Below are 19791 nucleotides of genomic sequence, written 5' to 3'. Positions count from 1 at the left end.
GATAAAATCCATTCTTGCATGGAATGTCTGATAGGATCATATCTATAAGGGTCACACATTGAGAACCCTGCTGCCTGAGTTCTGAAAATTCAATTTTGCCTGAGGATGTTGGCTAGAAATTGAAATTGGCCTGTCATTGTTGGGGAATCAATGGAGTACAGCTCTGAAACTTCACAAGAGGTCTTTGTGAATCACAGATGCCTGTGTAATGGAGATATGGCGAGAGACTCAGGAGGGGTAACTACAGCTCAGATTACCAAAACCCTTGTTGTTTAAAAAAAAAAGTAAAAGAGACTTCATGGTGTTACTTTGACAGCAGCACTGATCGCTAGCATTACCTACCACATGTATACTCAGCCCACAATACTAGTGCTTGCTGTTGATATCACTGTCATCTATCGCACCCACACCTGTGCTTGAACTGTAATACCAGAATGACTGACTGCCTCTCCTTGATAGATGCTCTGCAAGGGCAGTTAGTAAATATCACCATGGAGCTAGGGTTTACATTGGCCTTAACTCTAATAAGGAGGCTGTGGAGTGTGTCCCTGTTTGAGTTCTCTTTTATTAATGTTTAAAGGTTGCTGACATGTCAACTTTTTTATTATATTCAGGTTTCATTCTAAAAAAAATAGTAAAATACTTTTTATAGAATGTCCTTGTATGAAGAAAAAAAATTAAATGTAGGGAAATTGTGTGTGTTCCACATTCTGCTACTATGAAGCTGTATAGGCATATAGCGAAACAACTATTCACTGTAGGGTTGAAGTGTTGTCAATTCAGCCTTTCACTTTTACAACGAGGCATTCATGCACAAGGTTAACAAGACGCTTTGTTTTTGGCTGTGCATGGAAAAATATGCCTTTAAAAGAAACAAAAGAAATAAGAGAATTATTTGATCCACACATTGGAGCACTTATAGAGAGGGAAGATCATCATCATTTCCCTCCATTTCCAAGAACATAAATGTGCACAGGATCTGATTTTCAGAGGTGCTGAGCACTTGTAACTCCCATTCATTTGAATTTAGCTGTGGGGGCTTAGCACATCTAAAATCAAGCCTATGCAGTTTACCAGAAGCACCTGAAGAAACACCACAGACAAACATGTATCTCACTGACTTGCTCTACAAGACGGAACGATAATTCACATCAAGTGCTGCATTATCAGCCTTTTTCCTTTCCGCAAACTGTTCCAAATCTCAGTGTTGGTTTATTTGTGTATTTTTTCCTCACTAGTATAAACCCAAGTAACAAATCTATTACACTTCTCTTGCCTGCAAACATATCCATATCTGATGCCAAAATCTCATCTGGTTTTCTCCAAAAGTTATGCAAGTCAGGGTAAAAATAAATTTACTTTATCTTTATGAGCATACTTAACGCTCTTAAAGTAATATGTGTCCATTTAAGCTTGTTTCTAAAATACATTCTTTATGTTTTCACCATCTAAGGTGAGGAGATACTAAATAATGAACACATTAATTTACTATAACATCCAGAAGCTTCCCCATAAAACATTATCTGAGACTTGGCCTACACTTAACATAGCTATGTCAGGCAGGGGTGTGAAAAATCCATATGCCAACCTATCCCTAGTGTAGATGCAGCTATGTCAATGGAAGAATGCTTTCACTGAGGGCTTGGCTACACTTACAAATTTGCAGCGCTGCAGCAGGGTGTGAAAACACACCCTCTGCAGCGCTGCAAATTGCGGCGCTACAAAGCGCCAGTGTAGTCAAAGCCCCAGCGCTGTGCTCCCAGCGCTGTCCGTTATTCCCCACAGGGATGTGGAGTACGGACAGCGCTGGGAGAGTTTTCTCCCAGCGCTGGCGCTTTGACTACACTTAGCGCTTCAAAGCGCTGCCGCGGGAGCGCTTTGAAATGCAAGTGTAGCCACAGCCTAACTGAGTCACTGTCATTCAGGGAGGTGGTGTTCCCACAGTGTTGGTGCAAGCTATGTCTATACGATTCAGTTATGCCAGCATAGTTAAATTTGTAGTTGCATACTTGCACAATTTGCACATACAAATTCTGTTTGTGTACCCATATTTGGAGATCTGCACATGCACATTTGTTGATTCATATTTACAGGCCAGTGTTAAGGCATCCTTGAAAATTCAGCTCAGGAGTAATGGGATTATTTTCTTCCTTTCATATCCCACTATCCCTTAGGTATCACTTTGAGGACTAGACAAAACTGTGCTCTTCTCAAAATAGAGGTTCATAATTCCTGTGGTGAATATTTGTTTCAAAACAATAAACACTAGATTTTCAGAAGTACAGACAAGGAAAAAGGCTTCAGCACTGACCTTTTAATTCAGTACATCTCAGCACAGCACAAATATTCAACATACAACAGAAAACAGACCTGCACTTAACATGAGAGGCATGTCGCAAAAAAGGACATTGGACTGCTTGATGGTTGTTGATAACAAGTAATTAGTATTCTTATATTTGTCCCATTTATTTGAAAAACAAAGCTGTTCATGTCACAAAATACCTAAAGAAAGCTGGAACTTTAGACAATGACAGTCTAGGATGAAAGCCTTACAATTTTTAATCATGTTGTATTATCATGAATGTAGAGTTGAAGAGTTTAATGCTAAATTCAAGGGAAACTATAACTCAGAATTGTAATATTGAACTGATATATCAGTAGTGTAGCTGATTACATATGCCGGGAGTGAAAAGAGCTCTATCTGTTTTGGCAGCATTTGCATTTAAACAAAAGTGTCTTTCCTCAATAGTATTAATAAGGACAATCTCTATTTCCAATCAAGAATTTACATTAGAATGCATGAGGTACATGTTATAAATTTAACATGGTTCCATGTATCTCACTCGTTTTATGAAATATCTATGACACATCTGATCTAAATTCCAAATGTGAACAAATAGAGAGACAAAAAGATGACACACAAAAAGAGAACACGGCATATCGCTGGTTAGTACAATACCTGCTGACCTTGATGGCTTGAACTTGGTGAGAACTGCAATATTATCTTTAAGGGAAAAAACATTACAATAAGAACCAAAAGCCTGAAAGTCACATCCATTTTATATCATGATACAGTTAGTACAGACCTCTCCTGTTGCAGCGGACAAAGCTGCCATAACCAGAACAAGCCATTAGAGAAAGGGTTATCAACTGAACAAACAGCATGATTTTTATAAGACTCCCTACTAAAATAAAAATCTGTAGAGTATATTTTTGTCCTTCACTCTCTTACACAAGCATCTTATTCAGCAGCCTAAAAAAGCATGACAGCCACAACAGCAAGAAAAAGACAGTCACATCTGCAGTAAACATTACTTCCGCTTGCCAAAGATGTCAAAAGAGAGTGCATTTTTCCACACATACAGAGTACAACAGCAGTAGAGGCCCTGTTTTGCTATTCAACATTAGATTGCCTAATAAAGGTAAACAGAGATCTAAAATGACTGTAGATTCAAAGGAGTATGCAATGAACACATCTATTGGAAAATAAATAGACTCATTCATCTTACAATGCAGAATTCAAGCAAATAAATTGCTGTCAGCCTCTGCAATGGCTCAAGCAGTTAGGAAATAATCACAGGATAATCTACATCTATAGAAATCCACTCTAGAAAGATAAGGACACTTTTCCACATTTAAATATGAGTAAATGTTATTGCTGCTCCATAGTCAGCAACATGGGGTTTCTGAAAGAAATGCCTTCCCAGTGCAACCACTGTCTCTGATGTCTCTTCAATTGTATCCATAATTGAGGCTAAATTTTTCAAAAGCACTTGAGTGATTTAGGACCCTATATCTCATTGTAAGTCAATGAGACTTATGAAAATGGGACTTAGATACTTGAAAATTTTACCCCTGAATCACTATACCCTCTCCCATGGCCAAAGCTGTCAGTTTGGTTGTACAAGCAGCCATTGTTTGCAGGAGGTGATGGTAGAAATGTATTGCCAACCAAATCCCAGAGCGTATTTCATTATCTGTACGTATGAACACCCATAGAATTTCAGGTACTTTCCACTTGAGTCACAGCCCAGGACAATCAGACTGCTGTAAAATAGCCCCTATAAGGCAACAGTAGGAATAGAAATGTGGAGGGCATAGAGCTGCTTTGACACTTTTGTTGTTTTTTAGATAACTTACTGTATATAAAAATAAGGTATTTATTCACTAGGGAGATCAGGTATATTTTATTATAAATGTGCACAATTTCTTAAGTAATTACAGTACAGGACATTAGACATAGCATTCTACATCTTTACTGGAATTGCACAAGAGGTCTTCCTTATGTGTGCCAGGCAAAAAAGAAATACATTAACAAGCAAAAACTCAAAATAAAAGCAATTGCATTTCACATATCTGCATCTAAGAAATTGATTTTTTAGATAATTCAGTGTTTCAGAAACCCAAATATTGGATTTCTTCTAAAATCTACCTACTCTTCTTAGATCCATCTCATTCCAGAAAGATCACTGACAAAATCCTCAATGGTTTAGACAGTGGTATACTCACATATTTTCTAAATCACCAATAACATACTCTTCTAATGACCAACAGGTGAGATAGTGCAGTGTGGCTGGTAGTCACACATTTGAAAAAGCAGATACATGGCAGGAGACTAAACGAATGCACTAGACTTAATATGATAACGTGGTGAAACCAGGTAAATTCACTCTCATGGCAGGGAGACCCAGCATAAATGGCAGAATATTTTTTTAATTAGCAAGTAAAAAAACAAATGCAAGATAAAAAAAATCAAGGAAAAGCATCATAAAATGTAATCTGTCCATTTACCCTGGCATGTGTAGTTTAATTGTGAAGTTTTATAAATACAATATACTGGTATACATATGCAATGTATTTTGAAAAAGCAATGAAGCCTTAGTAAGGCAAGACCTCACTTCAGTTATGAACTATTACATCTTTTCTGAGAAATGAGATGAACTCCATAGGACTAGCGCTACTGCTAATGCTAGCCTGTGCAAAGTGTAAGCGAGGGACACTACCTTCACACACTCCACACTAGCCAGAACAGTTGGTCAGCTGCAGAAATGAACATGCTTTGCACCCTGTTTAAGGATGAAATGGCAGCTTTGCTTCCTCAAAGTTCCATAAGAAATAATGGGTCAGACCCTGGACTCAATAAGGCTCTGACTGTTCTATGTACCCTTAACTCTGGCATAACTGGGAATTCTCCTGCCACACGCCACATCACCTTCCTGCTCTACTATCAAACGCATACTTACAGGCAGGGACATGACCAGAGTGATGCAGCACTCTACCTGTCTTCAGCTGCAATAGAGACCTTTGAGGGAAGGTGTGGCCAGGCATAATTTAGAACAGCCAGAAGTGGGGAAGCATAAAGGTGGTTTGAAGGCCTTTTTTCCTTCATCTCCTATCACCCTGACTCATCTGCATCAAGTGAAGTCTTTAGCACAACTGAGAATCTAGCCCAATGCATCCACACAGCTCCACTACACTCCAACCTATGGCATTGTCTCAGAGGCACGATTAATCCCTACAAAGTTAAGAGAATTATCAATAAGCTAAAAGTAAGCAAAAAGCTCTTAGCGCCATGTGTAAGCAGCCATAATTTTATTTTACAAAGATACTTTTTTCACTTTCCTATTGGTAGCATGGATAAGTTAATATCAACAAAGTTACTTAACCCTAATTAATCCTCATAGGTCTCCTGGGAAGTACATTTGTATTATTATCCTCAATTTACAGATGAGTAAACTGTGGCAGAGAGGTAAAGAGATGCTCAAAACCAGGATTAAGATGCAAGAGCTCCTGATTCCCAGTCCTGTGCTCAGACCTATCACCCTCTAGCAGAAATGACATATGGAAATAATAATACAGGTAAGCCTTGGGACTACTGTCAAGGTAGGCTGCCTTTTATACCTGTTAACTTTAACAGTTAGTTAACTGTCCCTTCCAGTTATCAAAATACTGCTGGCTAAAACGTTAGTCTAGCTGCCATATTGACTTGTGAAAGTTTAGGGTTTGGGGCAAAACAAAAGCAGTATGTGCACACAATATCTGCCACCCCAGATGCTATCTACTGCACCATCTAATGCAATATCTTGTCTCTGGTCATAATCAGTGTGATGAGTTTGGTCACAGAGACCCCCTTGAGACTGTCATGTGACATGCTGAGATTATCTCTGAGCCCGTTTTCACTGCCAGCTTGGGACTCCAGGACCCTGCTTTGTTGAGCCAGACACTCTAGCCTGCTGCCAAAAACTGCTCAGCAGGTCACCTATCTCCAGCACCCAGACACCCAGTTCCCAATGGGATCAAAACTCCAAATAAATCAGTTTTACTCTGTATAATGCTTATACAGGGTAAACTCATAAATTGTCCGTCCTCTATAACACTGATAGAGAGATATGCACAGCTTTTTGCTCCCCCAGGTATTAATCACTTACTCTGGGTTTACTTATAGACTTTAAGGTCAGAAGGGACTATTATGATAGTCCAGTCTGATCTCCTGCACAACGCAGGCCACAGAATCTCACCCACCTACTCCTATAAGAAACAAAAGTGATTTTATTGAGTATAAAAAGTAGAATTTAAGTGGTTTCAAGTAATAACAGACGGAACAAAGTAAGTTACCAAGCAAAATAAAACAAAACACTCAAGTCTAAACCTAATACATTAAGAAACTGATTACAGATAAAATCTCACCCTCAGAGATGTTCCAATAAGCTTCTTTCACAAACTAGACTCCTTCCTAATCTGGGCCCAATCCTTTCCCTGGTACAGTCCTTGTTCCAGCTCAGGTGATAACTCGGGGATTTCTCATGACTGGCAGCTTCCTTTGTTCTGTTCCACCTCCTTTTATATCTTTGGCACAAGATAAGAATCCTTTGTCTCTCTTTGGGTTCCCACCCTTCCTTCTAAATAGAAAAGCACCAGGTTTGAGATGGATTCCAGTATCAAGTGACATGTTCACATGTCCTGTGAGACTTCATTACTCACTGGCTGGCACACATATACAGGAAGGCTTACAAGTAAATAGGGCCATTTACAACCAATTGTCCTAGTCAATGGGAGCCATCAAGCTTCCAAACCACCATTAATGGCCCACACTTTGCATAATTACAATAGGTCTTCAGAGTTATACTTCATATTTCTAGCTTCAGATACAAGAATGATACATACATACATACAAATTGGATGAACACACTCAGTAGATTATAAGCTTTCTAATGATACCTTACAAGAGATCTTTTGCATAAAGAATATTCCAGTTACATTATATTCACAATCATAAGCATAAGAACATAAGAATGGCTATATTGAGTCAGACCAAAGGTCCATCTAGCCCAGTATCCTGTCTACAGACAGTGGCCAATGCCAGGTGTCCCAGAAGGAGTGAACCTAAGAGGTAATGATCAAGTGATCTCTCTCCTGCCATCCATCTCCACCTTCTGACAAACAGGCTAGGGACACCATTCCTTACCCATCCTGGCTAATAGCCATTACTAGACTTAACCTCCATGAATTTATCTAGTTCTCTTTTAAACCCTGTTATAGTCCTAGCCTTCACAACCTCCTCAGGCAAGAAGCTCCACAGGTTGACTGTGTGCTGTGTGAAGAAGAACTTCTTTTTATTTGTATTAAACCTGATGCCCATTAATTTCATTTGATAGCCCCTAGTTCTTATATTATGGGAACAAGTAAATAACTTTTCCTTATTCAATTTCTCCATACCACTCATGATTTTATATACCTCTATCATATATTCCATTAGTCTCCTCTTTTCCAAGCTGAAAAGTCCTAGCCTCTTTAATCTCTCCTCATATGGGACCCTCTCCAAACCCCTAATCATTTAGTTGCTCTTCTCTGAACCTTTTCTAGTGCCAGTATATCTTTTTTGAGATGAGGAGACCACATCTGTACGCAATATTCAAGATGTGGGCGTACCATGGATTTATATAAGGGCAATAATATATTCTCCTTCTTATTCTCTATCCCTTTTTTAATGATTCCTAACATCCTGTTTGCTTTTTTGACTGCCTTTGCACACTGCGTGGACGTCTTCAGAAAACTATCCATGATGACTCCAAGATCTCTCCTGCTTAGTTGTAGCTAAATTAGCCCCCCATCTTATTGTATGTATAATTGGGGTTATTTTTTCCAATGTGCATTACTTTACATTTATCCACATTACATTTCATTTGTCATTTTGTTGCCCAATCACTTAGTTTTGTGAGATCTTTTTGAAGTTCTTCACAGTCTGCTTCGGTCCTAACTATCTTGAGCAGTTTAGTATCATCTGCAAACTTTGCCACCTCACTGTTTACCCCTTTCTCCAGATCATTTATGAATAAGTTGAATAGGATTGGTCCTAGGACTGACCCTTGGGGAACACCAGTTACCCCTCTCCATTCTGAAAATTTACCATTTATTCCTACCCTTTGTTCCCTGTCTTTTAACCAGTTCTTAATCCAGAAAAGGATCTTCCCTCTGATCCCATGACAACTTAATTTATGTAAGAGCCTTTGGTGAAGAAGGACCTTGTCAAAGGCTTTCTGGAAATCTAAGTACACTATGTCCACTGGATCTCCCTTATCCACATGTTTGTTGACCCCTTCAAAGAACTCTAATAGATTAGTAAGACATGTTTTCCCTTTACAGAAACCATGTTGACTTTTGCCCAAAAATGTATGTTCTTTTATGTATCTGACAATTTTATTCTTTACTATTGTTTCAACTAATTTGTCTGGTACTGACATTAGACCTAACGGTCTGTAATTGCCGGGATCACCTCTAGAGCCCTTTTTAAATATTGGCATTACATTAGCTATCTTCCACTCATTGGGTACAGAAGCTGATTTAAAGGACAGGTTACAAACCATAGTTAACAGTTCCGCAATTTCACATTTGAGTTCTTTCAGAACTCTTGGGTAAATGCCATCTGGTCCCGGTGACTTGTTACTGTTAAGTTTATCAATTAATTCCAAAACCTCCTCTAGTGACACTTCAATCTGTAACAATTCCTCAGATTTGTCACCTACAAAGGACAGCTCAGGTTTGGGAATCTCCCTATTAACCTCAGCCATGAAGACTGAACCAAGAATTCATTTAGTTTCTCCGCAATGACTTTATCGTCTTTTGTATCTCGATTGTCCAGGGGCCTCAGTGGTTGTTTAGCAGGCTTCCTGCTTCTGATGTAATTAAAAAACATTTTGTTATTATTTCCATAAAACATATGGAGTGCAATGTCACAATCAGTACTTGATGTTTCAAAAAAAGGGAAACAATGTATCTAGGATGAAATAATTGCTTTTTACTACATTCCCTAGCCATCATCATGCTCAACTAGTGAGACAGAATGTTATCCTAGAAGGTCTCTAAGGTAACAGCCTTACCAAATCCAACTCATTGTTCTAGTTTCATGGCCTGTTCTGACACAAAAAGTAAATTAAAATTCACATGATAACCTACCACTGAGTCAATGAATTACTTATCAATAGTTTGTCTTGTGTGCGGTACGGATCACAGTGGAATCTGTGCCATACTTACCAGTGAGTCATGGTCTGACTAATTTCTATCTTTGACCCAGGCGTCTGATTCAGCATTGTCACTCAAAAAGACAGGCATGCCCAACAAACATTGCTCAGGTTTAAGGTCACTAGAAAAATACTAACATAAATGTTTATAGGAAAACCAGATGCACAGACATCATGCAATAAATGCTAACTCCACAATTCTGAGTATTGAAAGAGAGAGAAAAAAAACATTACTGGCTAATACAAAGATGTAATGAAATGGCCACAATCAAAAGAATACTGACAACCAGTTAGGGCCCCAATATGTACTTTCCTTTAAAGAGGGTCAATCAAATGTAGCATCCTTTTATTATATCTTTAAAAATACTATTGGGATAGACTGTGACTTTGAGTATTTGCCTGCAAAAGAAAGGGGGAGGGATAGCTCAGTGGTTTGAGCAGTGGCCTGCTAAACTCAGGGATGTGCACTCAGTCCTTGAGGGGGCCATTTAGGGATTGTGGGGGAACTATCAGGGACAGTACTTGGTCCTGTTAGTGAAGGCAGGGAACTGGACTCAATGACCTTTCAAGGTCCCTTCCAGTTCTATGAGATAGGTATATCTCCATATATTTATTTATAACATCCTAGGCCCCCTTTCGCAGGCTACCTGGACTTTGGGTCCAGGTCCATAGCAGACCTCTAGAGCAGGTGGGATGGGAGAGGTGGATCTCTGACTCCATTCAGCATGCTGACTAGCATACTTAAGTTAATGTGGGGAGTGTTGCAACTTGTTTCTTGCATAAGCAATAAATTACTATCTGAATCTCTGCAAGGGGGAAGCAGAGAGTGAATTGTGCCTCTGAAGCATGTTTCTGAGACACAATGCCTCCCTGGATTACTCCTAACTGGTGGTTTACACACATTCAGGGCTGTGCCTAAATACACAATCTATTTCTTAGTAGATTTAAAAAACATTGTTTGAGCTCTTAGTGATGTCAACATGATTTATTATGTTTGTCTCGCTGGGCATAGAGTCAAGCTTACCCTGGTACAGCTTCACAGAAATCAATAGAGTTATGGATTAATTTAGTCCTTTAACTTAAGCATGTGTCCCCAAACTCCACTACACATGCACACACAGAAACTAAGGTACTGGATCTACTCTCCTTAAGTAATTTTTTTTAATAAATCATACTGTTCAGCCCTAAAAGCTACCGCATATCCATTGTATGAACAATTATATTCTTGAAAAGCTGGCCCAATTTTCAAAGTAATACATACACAGAACACAGACAGAGCAAGTAGCACAGCCTCCCTTAAGAAGCTAGCACATCTGAACTGACGCTTATAAATAACCTATAATAAATAAGTAATAATCCTAAGCAAATGCTAATCAGGTTTTTCTCTCTCCCTCTTTATAGAGGTTGCAGAGATGTCCAGCAGTTAAAAATAATACAGCCTCATATAAAGGGCCTTTGTATCAAAATAACTGAATTTCTATCAGACAATACATTAATATTGTACGTAAATAAGCTACAAAAAATGTTATGTTTCTAAATCAGCAGAAATATAAACAAAGTGTAAGGAAGGAACTGAAATCACCTCTTATGTTCCTCATGTGAATTTATGATAATATAGTTGATGCAGAACCTCTCTTAACTAGAGATACCTGTTTTCCTGAGCAGCTAGGAATAAGATGCTGCTACAGACATTTACATTGGTACCACTATTTTGTAATGAAATATTAGTACTCATCTCTAAAAACCAAGCCCAAATTAACTTTAAATATACTCGCTCTCTACAGTGAATGCAGGGATAAATTCTGCTCTCACATCAGTGTAAATCCAAATTAACTCCATTAGCAGCAGTAGGAGTCCCCCATAGGCATCTCGGATGACTCAGGAAGAGGCCTTGAGGGTGAACATGCTGGAGCAGGAACTGTGCCTCCCTTTCAAAGGATGTAGCAAGTGTTATCTGCTGCACTGACACTTTCATTTACAAAAAAAAGTGCTTTATTTTTAAACTTTGCTACAAACAAGCCTCCAGAACTGTTCCAAAGAACAGGGTGTTACTCACATACAAGAAACAAAACTTACAAGAATGATAGTGTGTAACAAAGCATCAACATACAGGAGAGAGACAGAGGCCTATTCCCAGTGTTAACAAAATCTCTTTTATCGTTTTAGAAAGAATGCCAAGGGCAGCTCCAACATGTTAAATTGAAGCAATCCAGAACAATATGTCAGAAAGAAAAAGTTTATCATTGCACAATGTCTTTTATCTCCTACACAGTATAGGTCAAATCTTAAAATCCTTACTCAGTTGTCAATTTTATTCAGGAAAATTTCAGAAAATTCAGAAACAAGAGACCTTGGATTTGACCCTTTGTGTCTCTCTTTCAAAGGATTATAAAGCTTCCCTTTGGTATAAAAGGCATCAGCTTTGGAAAAGGTCTGTTTTTAGCAAAAACCCACAAACAAGGGTCTAATGGCACATGGCTTAAATGGTATTTTAATGTGGTGGTGCTGGCAACTCTTTTCAACAGCACACAGGATTTGAATAGCTAGCAGTGCTGGGAGTTCTTTCCAATGTGGGCTATAATAAAATATCATTCCGTACATATTATACGTTACAAGTATCATCAGCTCAACATTTTGCAAAATGATACACATCTACATTGATAATCTTATCAATTACAGTTCCAAAAAGGAATATTCTAAATTGTGGTAATTGGACATAGGGAGAACCTATAGTATTTTTAAACTGCTAGACATTTAGGGGGTATTTCAAATAAAGGGGAAACAAGATGCTGAAGAAGCCTCCCAAAGGTGGATTGGCAAAATACCAAACTCTGGAATTCCTGAAAACCGACCTAATTCAGCATTTCAGCTGTAACAACTACTATGCACTTGTTTTCACTGTAGTGTACTGCTTACGTCTTCTATACCCTCAGGGCCAGATGTGTCCATTACTACATATGTGGCTGCACAAGAAGATGAAAATGCTCTGGATACTTGCTTAACTCACACACATAGAGACGTGCCAAGGACCACCCGTCTTTATATTCAAGAGAAGAGGTTCTGCATGAGAATGCAGCCATGATATACTGCACACTCCAAAGTCCCCTGAAATCACTGGAGTTATAGTGGTGTAAAATTGAAGTAACACAGTGGTTAATTTTATATTATTTATTATTTGTATTATACTGGTGTATAGTGGTCTCAGCCTGATGGGGGGCCCTATGCACTAGCTACTGTACAGAAATAGAGTAAGTAACAGTCACTGCCCCGAAGAGCTGACAGTCTTGAAGACTGTAACAGCTGGGTGAACAAGCAGAGTGAATGGGATAACAATAATAATAAGATGGTATATACAGACTCTGTGTGTGGAGGCGTAATAAGATGATCAGAAGCAATAAAGACAAAACCAGGCCCTAGATTTACTGTTTACTAAGTAAGTTTTTGCATTTCATTCCATTTCGACATTGAAATTCAACTGGTCAATTTCACATTATATTTTTCCGCACTTTTTGGTTCTCAGGCACAAGTCTGGTGATCTATTCCATTGGTTTTCCTGACCTCTCCGGAAATACGAGTAAATCCAAGACCTCTGGAAGTCATTGGGAGTTTTGTCACTGACTTCAATGATCCAGGATTTCACCTTCTATGCTTATAATCAAAACAGCCATAACAAAAACAGAACAACACAAAATTGTTTTTGTTGTTTTGTTTTGGATTTTTTAAAAAAGAATCTCATTAAAACCTTCCTATTTCTATTTGGTTTTGTGAACTCCCAATTTGGAAAGCTCACGTTTTGTGCCCAAGATACTGTAACAGAGATGGGATGACTTTTTGGGAGCTGGCACTAGATCCCAGATCATCTCAGAAAGGTTTCCCATCAGTCAATAAGATGATTTAGGCAATGGACCATGGTCCTCAGGTCTTACATCAGTATCTTATATAAGCATTAGTCTTTAAAACAAAGTGAAGTGAGCACAGACATCCAACTTAACAATGGCCCTGAAAATGGATGTTTACTATACACGTGTCTGTTGCAGTTTTTACTTGTCAGCATGATTCATTTACAGAACATTACCAATTTGTCAACTCCAGGCTCTCCAATATCCTAACTCATAGTTAAGAAAACCTCTTTGAATAGCAAACCACAGGGCACTCTGTAGTTTGAGGACAGACTGTAGAAAAATTAAAGGCCTGACTATGATATATTTAGATGTGCTGCCTGCATGTGTGCCCCACCTACAGTTTTCATGGCTTGATGGTGTTCTGCTCTCTTGCCAAGTATTTGATAATGCTGAAGTTTCACAGTTATCCCTATAACCTGGGTGAGAAGGCCACGTCATCTCCTGAGATTTTGTTATAAAACTGCACCATTCTGTTAGGCCTGAATAAAGATGTAGCACAAAACCAGTTATGCCAACCTGACTGAAGTCAGGCTAACAGAGGTTTCTGGGTAATCCCAGCGTGGAAAAATACTGAGAAGCAGCATGTTTCACAAAGCCCTGGGAAAAAGTGAGATAAGAGAGGGAGGTGCATTCCTCACGTTACCAGCTGTGTTAACTCCTGTCTTCCAGTTTCTGGTGCTTGGCAACCATGCTGATAAGAAAGTTGCTGGGGCATCACAACTTGCTTACATTATAAAGAAAGACAGATGTGCTTTGTTATTAGGGTTTGTAACTAACCATATGGGGGTGGGATATGGGTTGTGTGAAATGAATAATTTGTGACGCGACGGAACTGTCTATATAACCTATACTTAGTTGTAAAAGAGGCTGCTGGTTCTCTTCGGATATGAGCTGTTCTTTACTGACACGTGCACTTGTCAATAAAGAGCTTTTGATTGGACCTTGCTGGTGTTGCCTGTCTCTCTGCAGTCAGACAACGAACTTCGCTGTCGGTGTTCGAGTCCCTGACAATTCCTAAAGTGATTCTTGCTTCTTAACAGAACATGCTTGGAAGCTTTTAAATCAGTCACAGATACCCAAGAGGGTATACATAAGGTTCTGACCATAATCAAGAACTCCATGCAGAATAATCAGTGTGGTAAATTAATTAAATTTTAATATTTTAATATTACACCGTTATGTTCATGAGTAACCCATATGTTCCTTTAAAATGTCTGTTTTCAAACTGAAGCCTGAAATTATCACCATTTACACTAGCAAGATAAAATGTGACAGCTGTTCTGGCTGAGAAAAGACTATAATTAGTTCCTTACCCTACATTTATTCTTCATCTATAGATCTGTGGGTTACTGTTACATTACAAATGCAAAAACAAACATTCCAAGGGTTGCACAGTAAGGTCCAGATTACAACTGGGGAAAGGGCACCAGCAGACCTTTCCTCCTTGCTTACTTACGAGGGGCCAGCAACAATCAGTGGGAAGTACAAACACTCGACTAGTATAGCGTTGACAGTGGTACATGGATCCCCACGGGAACTGAGGAGGAATAGGATGAAACCAGGCACAGAATCTACAACCAGAATCTAGCCCTAATATAACTGAGTGCATAGATGAACTCAATGGCCCAAATTTTGCTCTCCGTGACAATCAGGGTCCAGACACCTGAAGGTGAGAACAAAAGGTTTAAACTCTAAAAACAAGCAGTTAAACCAACTGATTGCATACTGTGTTATGCTACTATAAAAGTATATCAAGTAAGATTTTTTATGAAAGCTTGTAATGTTCTGAATTTAATAGTCATTATGAGATATGTATATATGTTATGATGAATATACATCAGTGGTTCTCAATCTGCAGCCCAATCAGCACACAGCTGCAGCCCATGTGACAGGGTCATAGAGATTGTATATACAGTGTGTGGATGTGGTCCACATAATACAGAGAGCTGCATATGTGGCCCACAATGGTAAATAGGTTGAGAACCACTAGTATGTATCATATATAGGTTATAATTGTAACTGTGGTGCAGCTTCATCATCACCTCACAATAGGGCAATGAAACAATCAAGCAAGGAGAGGCTACCTCCCAAGAATAAGGAATAGCTTCCATACCAGGAGACACTAAAAAGATTAGAGCTGTTCAGCTTAGAAAAGAGAGAATTAAGGGGGAATATGATAGAGGTCTATAAAATCGTGAATTGTGTGGAAAAAGTGAATAGAGAAGTGTTATTTACCCTTTCACACAATAAAAAACAAACAGGGGTCACCTGATGAAATTAATACAAACAAAAGGAAGTACTTTTTCACACAACACAAACAAACCTGTGGAACTCATTGCCAAGGGATGTTGTAATGACCAAAAATATAACTGGGCTCAAAAAAGAGCTAGATAAGTTCATGGAGGATAGGTCCATCAGTGGCTATTAGCCAAGATGGCCAGAGACGCAACCCCGTGCTCAAGGTGACTGCCAGAAGCCAGGAGCAGAAGGCAGAGTTGGATCACTCCATAATTGCCTTGTTTTCTACACTCTCCCTGAAGCTCTGGTACAAGCCACTGTCAGAGACAGGATACCAGGCAAGATGGACCATAGTCTGACCCGAGTATGGTAGTGCTTATGTTCTTTACCAGATGAAACTGACTTCCAGCACCTAGTTATTGTACAGCTCAAGAAAGAGCAACAAGAAAGCATCAAAGCACATGGAGAGAGCTTGAAACTGAAAAGAAAACTCCAGTCTTCCAAACTAAGCAAGGAGGGAGTTTTCCCCTTTGAATATTTACAGTGACTGAAGGGGGGAAAAAACCGCAAACCGTTTTAAAATGGAAGGGGTTTGAACTGAAAATTATCCAGAAACTGAGGGACAGCCTTGAGGAGTGAAACTGTCTGTGGAACACTGGATCCCCCCCATAGCGAGGGGGTTTTGCTGGGAAACTGCTTAAAAGCAATAGATAACTTATGTTAGAAAAAGGGATTTTATCTAATATGGAAGTGTAAAGTCACTATGTTTATTTTCTGTGTAACTTGTGTATGCTTGTTTTCTTATTATTTCATCTTTGAATGTGTGTTTTTTCTATTAAATAAATGATTGTTTGTTTATACCCCAAGCAGGTCTCTGGTGTGAAAACTGTGTATACTGTGTTTGCACAAGGGAACAGATAACCGGGGACTGGTTTCTTACCGTCAGAGTGACAAACCACAGGGAACGGTCCAAGTGTCTGGTAATTAAGAACTTGGTGAGGATTGATTTGGAAACACACAGGACTGGGAGGGCTGTTGGGGTCACCCTGCAAAGAGTAACTAGGCTGGTGAAAGCCAGGGTGAAACCTTATGCTTATGGGCTGACTACTTGTGGCAAGGATCTGAATCAGAGCCACATGGCACAAAGATGCCCCAAAGCTACAGAGTAGGTGGTGACAGAGCTCCTGACCAGTTTGGGTGATCCCTACAACATCACAGTCATCCCAATGTAAATCTAGAATAACTCCACTGAAGTCATTGAAGTTAGGCTGGATTACACCAATGTAAAAGAGAGCAGAATTTGTTCCTAAATATGCAGGCTCAGGCACCACCCAGGGCACTTCATCTTGGGAGTGAGAGGAGATGTTTCTGCTACCCGCTCTTGAGAAACACACACACAGCTGCAGGGTTACCTCCCAAAACTTATATAGAAGCCAGCCCCATCCATTTTAGGTATTTTGCCCATCTCTGAGCATATCTAAATACCCACATTACAAACAGCAATACCACAAGTGGCACTAACCTGAACTCTTTGCTAGCAGCTTCGGCAGAGACCCACACCCGAGAAGGGTATATGGTAACTGGAGTACACGCTCATCCCTCCAGGTCGTTCAGTGCTGGAGCTATGCAAGGAAACTCATGCTGTCACTGCTCACATTAAGCTTGTTCTGTGGATTCTGACAATCACTAGATTTAAATTCAATTAAAAGTAAAATTAAAAAAAAATCCAGCCTAAATGGAAGGGAAGGGTTAAAAAAAACCCCAAAAGTCTGACTATTGTGTGCACATCTGAAGAGATAATACACTAAAAATTCAGTAGCAATTAAACACAAGAAGCAGAAGTCAGAATTGCAGAACTTATTTCTACAGCTCAGTATTCACAGTATATGAATTGTATGATGGAGTCACGCACAGGAAAATGAGCCTGTGTAATCCATTCACACCTTTTGGCAGATTTCTAAAATGTAATATATTACTAAGGATCATAATAAGGAGGGCTCAACTGCTCTAACATTTCTGTTCATAGTAATTTCTACACACTTTTGAAAATTATGAAAGAGGTAAATGTTGCCTCAATCCCGACCCAGGGAGCAAAAGGCCTAAAAGCAGACCTGCTTCAGCTCTGAAGCTGGCATCCTTCTCCACACATTCAACAAGGATAAGGGAGCAGCCAATGTGACAACACAGTAGTGGAATTAGTGCTCCACAGCCTGGTAAAAGAGGACTCATGAAGTCCGCTTACACAAGCTTTTCCTGGGTGGAGGGACCTTAACAATCAAAAAGTTACTAAAGCACTTTGTACAGAAGTACCACCAAGATAGACCTCAAATGTGATATTCTGTGGGTAAGAAAAAGGGAGTTTCAGAAATGATGAATTCAAGTCCTCTTGTTAGGAATAATGCCTGGGCTAAGTGAGGAGGGAAGGTCTGATTTAGTTCAGGATCTTCCCTCAAGATCCCACCTGCAAGACCTAGACTACATTATAAAATTCTATCATGTTCAAACACAATTGTGAAGAGTTGCATTAGCTAACACAATGCTAACCATTACTGACTCACTAGTCAGTGTAACAGGATGGTTTGCCCCATCAGCTTGAGAGCCTGAGGCTAAGCCAATCTTGATTACTGGATGAACCCCACACAAGAGGAATCGGGTGATTCCTGTATAAAAGGAATCAGGGTTAGCTACTGATAGGGCCTGGCTGGAGGAAAGTTAGTCAGGGAATAAGAAGGGGGAAGCTCACAGCAGGAAAAGAAAGCTCTCCAGGGAGGCTTAGGAGAGACTCTCAACAAACAGGGAAGGGACTGGGCAACCCAGAGAGAAATAAAGAGGTGAGGTGAGTGGCCTAGGGAAAATCTCAACATGAGTCAAGAAGCTGACCCTAGCAGTGTAGTACAGGACCTTAGGCTGGAACCTAGAGTAGAGAATTGGATTAGGTTCCCTTACGAGCCCTGAGAATGGGGTATACAGGCCTATCACAATGGTTGTTTGGCCCAGCAAGGAGGCTGTAGGTTGAACTGAGGGTTCTCTGAGGAAGAGCCCCAGAGAGGCAGAAGGATTTTTGTTTCTGTTAAAAACAGTTTGGGATTCACAGTTTGGACAGCTGTGACCCAGGAAGGGTAGACTAAAGACTGTGACCTAGCCAGAGCTGCTGAATGAGTTTCCAGACACAGGAAGTGCCACGGCACTGGAGTGACTTTAGATAGGAAGTGCTAGCCCAGTGAGGAGCTGCTATGCTACGCCTAGCAGTAAGTAGACTTGGTTAGGGTCAGCCTATCACAATTAAACCTTGGTGATATGAGAGAGTTAATTTGGACAAGCCTCAAAGCTGTTTGGAAGCAAGTGTAGACAACTATATTATGGTCAAAACTGTCAGTGCTCCATTGCCTTAATATAAGCTATATAATGTTAACATTAAGCTTAATATTTAACTTTGTTCAAATGCATGTGTATATATCAATTATAAGACACCTTTCAATTCAATACACTAAAACTAGTATTTTAAACATCTAATATATTTTCCTAAAGATTTTAAGATATTAATGACTGATTTACATTTAGGACCACTGTAAAGTGCTAAAAATTAAGTGTGCTACTGTACTATGTTGAATTCATCTAAGAGCATTCAAGTCATGATTGATAGATTCATAGAATATCAGAGTTGGAAAGGACCTCAAGAGATCATGTAGTCCAACCCCCTGCTCAAAGCAGGACCAATCCCCAGACAGATTTTTGCCCCAGATCCCTAAATCCCCCCCCCCCCCCGACTGAACTCAAAACCCTGGGTTTAACAGCCCCATGCTCAAACCACTGAGCTATCCCTCCCCCAATGCTAAAATATTACCCGTTGCTGATATAAAGTCAACAATGTGTGTGGCTGAACACTGTTTAACTGCAACTGTATCTTGTAACTATATCTGTATCCATATCTTGCTCACCTCTGGTTCAGAAAACTAGGGTTAAAATCTGTCCCCATAACTTTCTGAAATACTGCTGAACATGGTTTGTTCTGGTCTAAATTGTGTCCAGCTGCTGCTTGTCTGAATCTATGCTAACATTCACTATCAGAAATGGGAAATTTTCCTGGTGTATAACTGGCAAACAAAATTGAGTTCTTTCTGTGACCAATGTTT

The 19791-nt window shown here is 39.5% G+C and overlaps 1 protein-coding gene across 9 annotated transcripts in view; it reads right to left on the bottom strand.

Annotated features, from left to right (window-relative positions):
• ANO5 (anoctamin 5) overlaps positions 1-19791 on the bottom strand; it is a 98922-nt gene that overhangs the window by 65783 nt on the left and 13348 nt on the right. For 3 of the 9 annotated variants that reach the window (XM_039534816.1, XM_039534817.1, XM_039534821.1), the window contains exon 2: positions 2960-3004. The exons of 4 other annotated variants lie outside the window; for them this stretch is intronic. In XM_039534816.1, the coding sequence (XP_039390750.1) occupies positions 2960-3004 (45 nt within the window). Of the gene's footprint in view, positions 1-2959; positions 3005-11293; positions 11373-19791 lie in introns of those variants that run through there. 2 more of the 9 variants (XM_039534818.1, XM_039534822.1) reach the window with 1 other exon arrangement.

Source organism: Mauremys reevesii, linkage group 4 (assembly GCF_016161935.1).
Source record: "Mauremys reevesii isolate NIE-2019 linkage group 4, ASM1616193v1, whole genome shotgun sequence".
In the NCBI taxonomy this organism is placed as follows: Eukaryota; Metazoa; Chordata; order Testudines; family Geoemydidae; genus Mauremys; species Mauremys reevesii.
Note: the sequence above shows the minus strand (reverse complement) of the source record. Positions and strands in the feature narration are given on the sequence as shown.